Raw genomic sequence first — 5,908 nt, 5'->3', positions numbered from 1 at the left:
GAAAATCATAGGGCAGTTCTTGGTGAGTGTATAAAAGAAAAGTATAAAGGTACAAGGGGTGAGTACTTGTTTGTCTGGTATAAAGTTTTATACCATAAAGTAATGAAGGGGTAAGGCTGATAAGGTTGGAGAAGAACCTTGAATTCCAGCTCTCTTTCCCCCTACTTCATTGTCTTTACCAAAAATACTACAATCAGAAAGAGGAAGTTTCCCCTGCTGAGTGTGCAAAGAGAAAGAACACGGAAGTTCAGAGGCCCTGTGAGAGGCAATGACTGCTTTCACCCAACAGCCAATTGCAGAAACTACAGGAAGACCAACGCACCAACCAGGCTGAGTCTCTCCACCCTGAGTGTGTCACCACCCAAGCTAAAAGTGTCTGAGAACAGGCATTGCTCTCCGGATGCTCCTTTCTGTCGGTGGCCATCATGTCGTTGACCTCCGCGTACCAGCATAAGTTAGCCGAGAAGCTCACTATTCTAAATGACCGAGGTCAGGGGGTTCTCATCCGCGTGTACAACATCAAGAAGGTAAGCATGAACAACTGAGCAAGTGCCAGGAAACCCTGGGTCCAGCAGGTCCAGCAGTTAGCTTGTGCTCTGTCCTACTGGCTGGATTGGCCTCTGACCACTCTCAAATTACATAAACCAAACAATGCTGGGAGGCTTCTTTTCAGGGTTTCCCCTTTCTAAGTAGGATCCAGTGAGAAAGCAGAGGGATGTAGATAAGAAAGAATTGTATTCTGAGCTACTTGGATAAAGGTCTGGGGTCTAGAATTCTGGGTTTTATTTATTGCTGGCCCTGCATTCTCTGAGGGTACCTAACATCGAGTCTTCTGGCACAAACTCCTCCATAAAGGTACTTCCCTTAAAAAGAAAGATGAAAAAAAGGCAGGTACTTTCTCAAGTATGTAGAGTCTGGGACAATGAATACTAATCGAGGCGCTGGGGATGCTTGGCAAGGGCTGTGGTTCTGTGTATGCATATGTGTATGTACTACACATACAGGAACTTTAAAATGGGAGAAGCCGATGGCCAGAGATATTTTAGGGCCTGGGCTAACCACAGGGAAGGACGGAGATAAATACAGGGGTGAGAATGTGGAATTCCTGAAAGAGAAAATTGGAGATTCACAGGGGAAACTTTTGTACATTTTGTCATAAAACAAATCACTAGGAACATGGTTTCTGTGCTTCTATACTGTCCATAAATGTTCTTGGGGATGAGATACTTATATGAGTTGTAATAGTGATATTGAGTCACCCACAGACTCTTACATTCTGAACAGCTGCTGCTTCCGGCTGCATTGAGGGTTGGGAGGGAGCTTCCTCTTAATGTTGGAACCAAGTAGATATTAGTTTTACCTAGGCAGACAAGATGCCAAATTGTCGCTTAGTTGGCTTAATAGTCTGGAAGTTGTTCCTGACCTCTTCTCATGATTTTATCAATTTCTGGATTCCTTTCTGGGGGGTGGGAGAAAGTTGAAATATAATGTGGTTTATCTGTGCAGACTTGTTCAGACCCCAAATCCAAGCCACCTTTCTTAGTGGAAAAGGCCATGGAATCATCTATCAAGTACATCAACAAGAAATTTCCCAACATGGATGTTCGCAACAGCACGGTAAGAACTCGGTCTCTTTTCTCTCTGTTCTTGGACTGACATATCTGTCTTTGCATGGCTCAAACTCCCTTCATTTGACTGTTTCTTTGGTTTTGGCAAGAATGGATAGTCTTGGTTTTCTGAGTATCAACCCCAGGACTTCAGGTTGCTATAGTCTTAAGGATTCTGAGAGAGAAGGCAGCATAATCTTAGGGTCAGCTGGAGTATTGCCTCTTCTCCATGGTACGATTCATGAGACCACTTTATTTTTTGTAGAGGAAGACAGCTTTATCCACTCAGCAGAGTACATATACAAGTTGTTCCTGTTTCCCACTTAGAGTCTCAGATTTATTTGTCCAGTAAGATATGACTTATGTCTTCTCTTTATTAAATATTTGCCATAGATTCTCATTCATCTTACCTGTAGCATCTTCTTATTCTGCTTCTTTTGACTTGGATGTAAGCTGTAATCCTTTTAAACTGAAAGGGAAGTTGTAATCCATTTATATTTTGCCGTTTATATTTGGTCAGGATCACATGTCGTCATACTAGCTTGGTAGAGAATCTTTTTGTTTAGAGACCTTCAGTTGAATTGTATGGTATGTGAGTTACATGCCAATAAAACCTTAAAATAAAACAAAAGGATCTTCAAGCAGTCAGGCATTTCTCAGCACTCACTGTCAGTGTATTCTAACTCTCTCTAAGAATGTTTGACGTATGACCCATCTTTTTCCTGGCTTATTTTAATCAATTACCATCTTGTTTTCTGCAGCAACATTTAGGACCAGTACATCGGGAAAAAGCTGAGATAATTAGATTCCTTACCAATTACTACCAATCATTTGTGGATGTCATGGAATTTCGGGTGAGTTCTCTCCTAGCTCAAGACCCCTGATTAGGCTTCATTCTTCAGAGGCGATTTCTTCCCCGGTAGCAGTTCATTTATTTTGCTGAGTCCCCAAACCCAACCCATTGCTGTTGAGTTGATTCCAACTCATAGAGGCCCTTAGCTGCAGGACAACTGCCCACTGCCTCGTCTTTCTGTTATGAAGCTGCTGATGGGCTTGAACTGCTGACTTTTCGGCTAGCAGCTAAGTGCCTTAACCACTATGCTGCTAGGGCTTCTTTTATTTGGTATTGTTGTACTGAAAAAATAAGCTATGTACTGATGTGGAAAGATATTTAGGTTGTATTTGATAACATGAGATTAAGTTACAGAATTGTATAAGATACTATCTAGTTTTATTTAAAAAGAAAGTTTGTGGAAAAATTCTATTTTCTTTTAATCCATTTTCCCCAGGAACTTTTTGAAGTCCCCTTATATAAATATACTAGTATGTACATAAGAAAGATTTGGAATATTATTCATTAAACTGTCAAAAAGAATTACCTTTGGAGTAGACAATGACAATTTTTAGTTTACTAACTATACATTTTTATAGTATTTAAGTTTTCTAAGACTTTAAAGATTTTTCTCCCAGTATTTTATTTCAAACCTTGCAAGAGTAGTGTAATGCATATTGTCCTGCTCTTCATTGGATATACCAGGTGCTGGTACTTTCCCACATTAGCTTCTCTCCCTAGTTTTTTCTTTCATGAACTTTTTGAGGGTTAATTGCAGACATCATTATTCCCGCCAAATACTTTAGTATGCATCTCCTAAGAACATTTTCTTATAGCCTTAATACAATGATTGCACTTGGAAATGTAACATTGCCACAATACTGTTCATTAGCATGTAACTCATTCACTTTTCTCCACTTATCCTCAAGATTACACATTGAATCTAGTTGGCATGCTTCTCTCTAGTCTTTAGAATAGTTTACCAACCTTTGTTTTTCATGACACTATTTGAAGAATTTGGACTAATTATTTTTTCAAAATGCTCCTCAATTTGGATTTATCTGATTAACAGTTTTTGGTAGGTATGTTACCTAAGTGGTGTTTTGACTTTTTGATAATGAGCATGTACTATTTTTGTAACCATAAAAACCTTGTATGCTAAATTATATATTTATGAAAGGCAAATTGCTAATATATTTTAAAAGTCTCTAAAGTACACACATACTATAGTATTTCTTCTTTTAGAAATTTGTCTTGAAATAATTTGGTAGAAGTACAAGGAATATGTCCAAGAATGTACTCTGTTGTACTGCTTCTGATAGTGACAACTTGATAATGATGGGCATGTCCAATAATAGAGGGTTCAGGTAAGAGTTTAGAGCAGGGCAAGATAAGACAAAGTAATAATTTATAAACTATCAAGGGCTCATGAGGGAGGGGAGAGTGGGGAGGGAGGGGAAAAAATGAGGACCTAATGCCGGGGGCTTAAGTGGAGAGAAAATATTTTGAGAATGATGAGGGCAATGAATGTACAAATGTGCTTTACACAATTGATGTATGTATGGATTGTGATGAGTCATATGAGCCCCTAATAAAACGATTAAAAAAAAGAGAAGATAACGGACCAGGGCACAAGTAGGAAGCAAATGTTTTGAGAATGATGATGGCAACAAATGTACAAATATGCTTGAAATAATGGATGGGTGGATGGATTGTGATAAGAATTGTACGAGCCCCCAATAAAATGATTTAAAGGAAAAAAAAAGAGTTTAGAGTATATGACTATAAATGAATATTTTGCACCTCTTAAAGATGACAATACTTACATTAATTGGTATGGAAAAATGTTCTTTACATATTGCTTAGTGTTAAGGCAAATTGCAATGCAATTTATGGAACATGATATCACTAAAGTGTTTCTATACATCAGTAAACATGCATACTGAGATAGGAATTTCTGATTGATATAGTAATGAGGGGTTTTAAAAGCTAATTGAAATTATGTTTGCCCACATTTTTCTACAATGAACATATATTATTTATGTATCTAGGAGATAATGTGAGGTTAAACCTTCATTGCCTCTGAGCAAATTACACTTATGGTAGTATGAGTATTTCTCCAGAGGACTGGAACAATAGTCTGGGGCCGTCTTAGGTGCCCCAAGCCTACCCTATGGAGCGAATCCAGGACATCCCTCAGATCACATAATGAAGAGAGGGCTGGGAGCAAGGAGCACTTTAAAGTCTGAATACTGGTCAGGTCAGAGGGTATTAATCTTGGAATGAGAATCAAGGTTGGAAAGAAGGTTGGCACTGGTGAAGGCAATGGAAAGAATGCTGGAAGCATATGTTAAAAGCTGCTTACTAGGGAAAATTGGAATCCAAAGGAGATTTTTAGGCTGTTTTGTGGTTTCTGTGGTCATGAAGTTCTGGGTCTAAGGTGTTTGATATGACTTATTTAGAGCAAGAAAGGAAATAGGCATAATGAGGTAATTAATGCCTATTTATAGGCCTATGGTGTATTATAAAATTGGTAGGCTTTGAATCAGATAGATGTGATTTCAAACCTCAGCTTTACCACTGATAAACTGTGCCTTTAGGCAAAAAAAGAAACAAACTTTGAATCTTAGCTCCCTTATCTATAAAGTGGGGAAGCAAAACAAAATATGGGGTGTTAGTAAGGATTAAATGAGATTACATACAGAGAAGGCATTTAGCATAGTGTTTAGCATCTAATAAGGAATCTTGAGAAAGTTTAACTGTTCTTAGCCTTGGTTCCCCCTTTGCATATTTACATATAACTTTTTTTGGAAGATAATTTGGAAACATATGTCCCCCCCCATTTGAAGCATATAGTTTAATAATTTTTGACAAATGTATACACCTGTGCACTATGGTTAGGTCTTAGGTTGAAACCGCAAGGTTGGTGGTTCATACAGCCTCAGAAGCCCTATATAGGGTGGCTCAGAGTCAGTCTATTGGATGGCAATGGTTCTGGTTTGGTGTAGCCACTACCACAAGCACGTATAGAAAATTTCCATCACCTCAAAGGTTACCCTGTGTCTCTTCCCAGGGAATCTCTACCCCATCCTGGCTCCAGGCAACCAGTGATCTGCTTCTTATTGCTGTAGATTAAGTCCTTCTTTCTTTCTTTTTTAAAAGGAGTTTTATTGGCATATAATATATAATACAAATCAATAGTTTGATCAAATAAAAAAGTTGTACACCTGTAGATTAGCTCTTTCTTTTCTAGAGGTACATATAAAGAATCTAGGCAGCATGTTCTCTCCTGTCTGGTTTATTTCACTCAGCATGTTTTGAGTAGTTAGTTACTCATGCTGTTATATATCAGAATTTCATTGCCTAATTTTTTGTGTACTTTAAAAAAATCATTTTATTAGGGGCTCATACAACTCTTATCACAATCCATACATACATCAATTGTGTAAAGCACATTTGTACATTCATT

At 38.1% G+C, this 5,908-nt stretch overlaps 1 protein-coding gene across 1 annotated transcript in view; it reads left to right on the top strand.

The window, feature by feature from the left end:
- The first annotated feature begins 425 nt into the window (after window positions 1-425).
- NCKAP1L (NCK associated protein 1 like) overlaps window positions 426-5,908 on the top strand; it is a 69,134-nt gene continuing 63,651 nt past the window's right edge. Inside the window, exons 1-3 of the mRNA XM_004716919.2 lie at window positions 426-527; window positions 1,507-1,617; window positions 2,369-2,461. Coding sequence (XP_004716976.1) covers window positions 426-527; window positions 1,507-1,617; window positions 2,369-2,461 — 306 coding nt within the window. The remainder of the gene's footprint in view (window positions 528-1,506; window positions 1,618-2,368; window positions 2,462-5,908) is intronic.

Source organism: Echinops telfairi, unplaced genomic scaffold (genome assembly GCF_000313985.2).
Source record: "Echinops telfairi isolate 266 unplaced genomic scaffold, ASM31398v2 ScPeMD7_7404;HRSCAF=8442, whole genome shotgun sequence".
Classification (NCBI taxonomy): domain Eukaryota; kingdom Metazoa; phylum Chordata; class Mammalia; order Afrosoricida; family Tenrecidae; genus Echinops; species Echinops telfairi.
The sequence above is the reverse complement of the archived record's forward strand: the minus strand, read 5'-3'. Positions and strand labels throughout refer to the sequence as shown.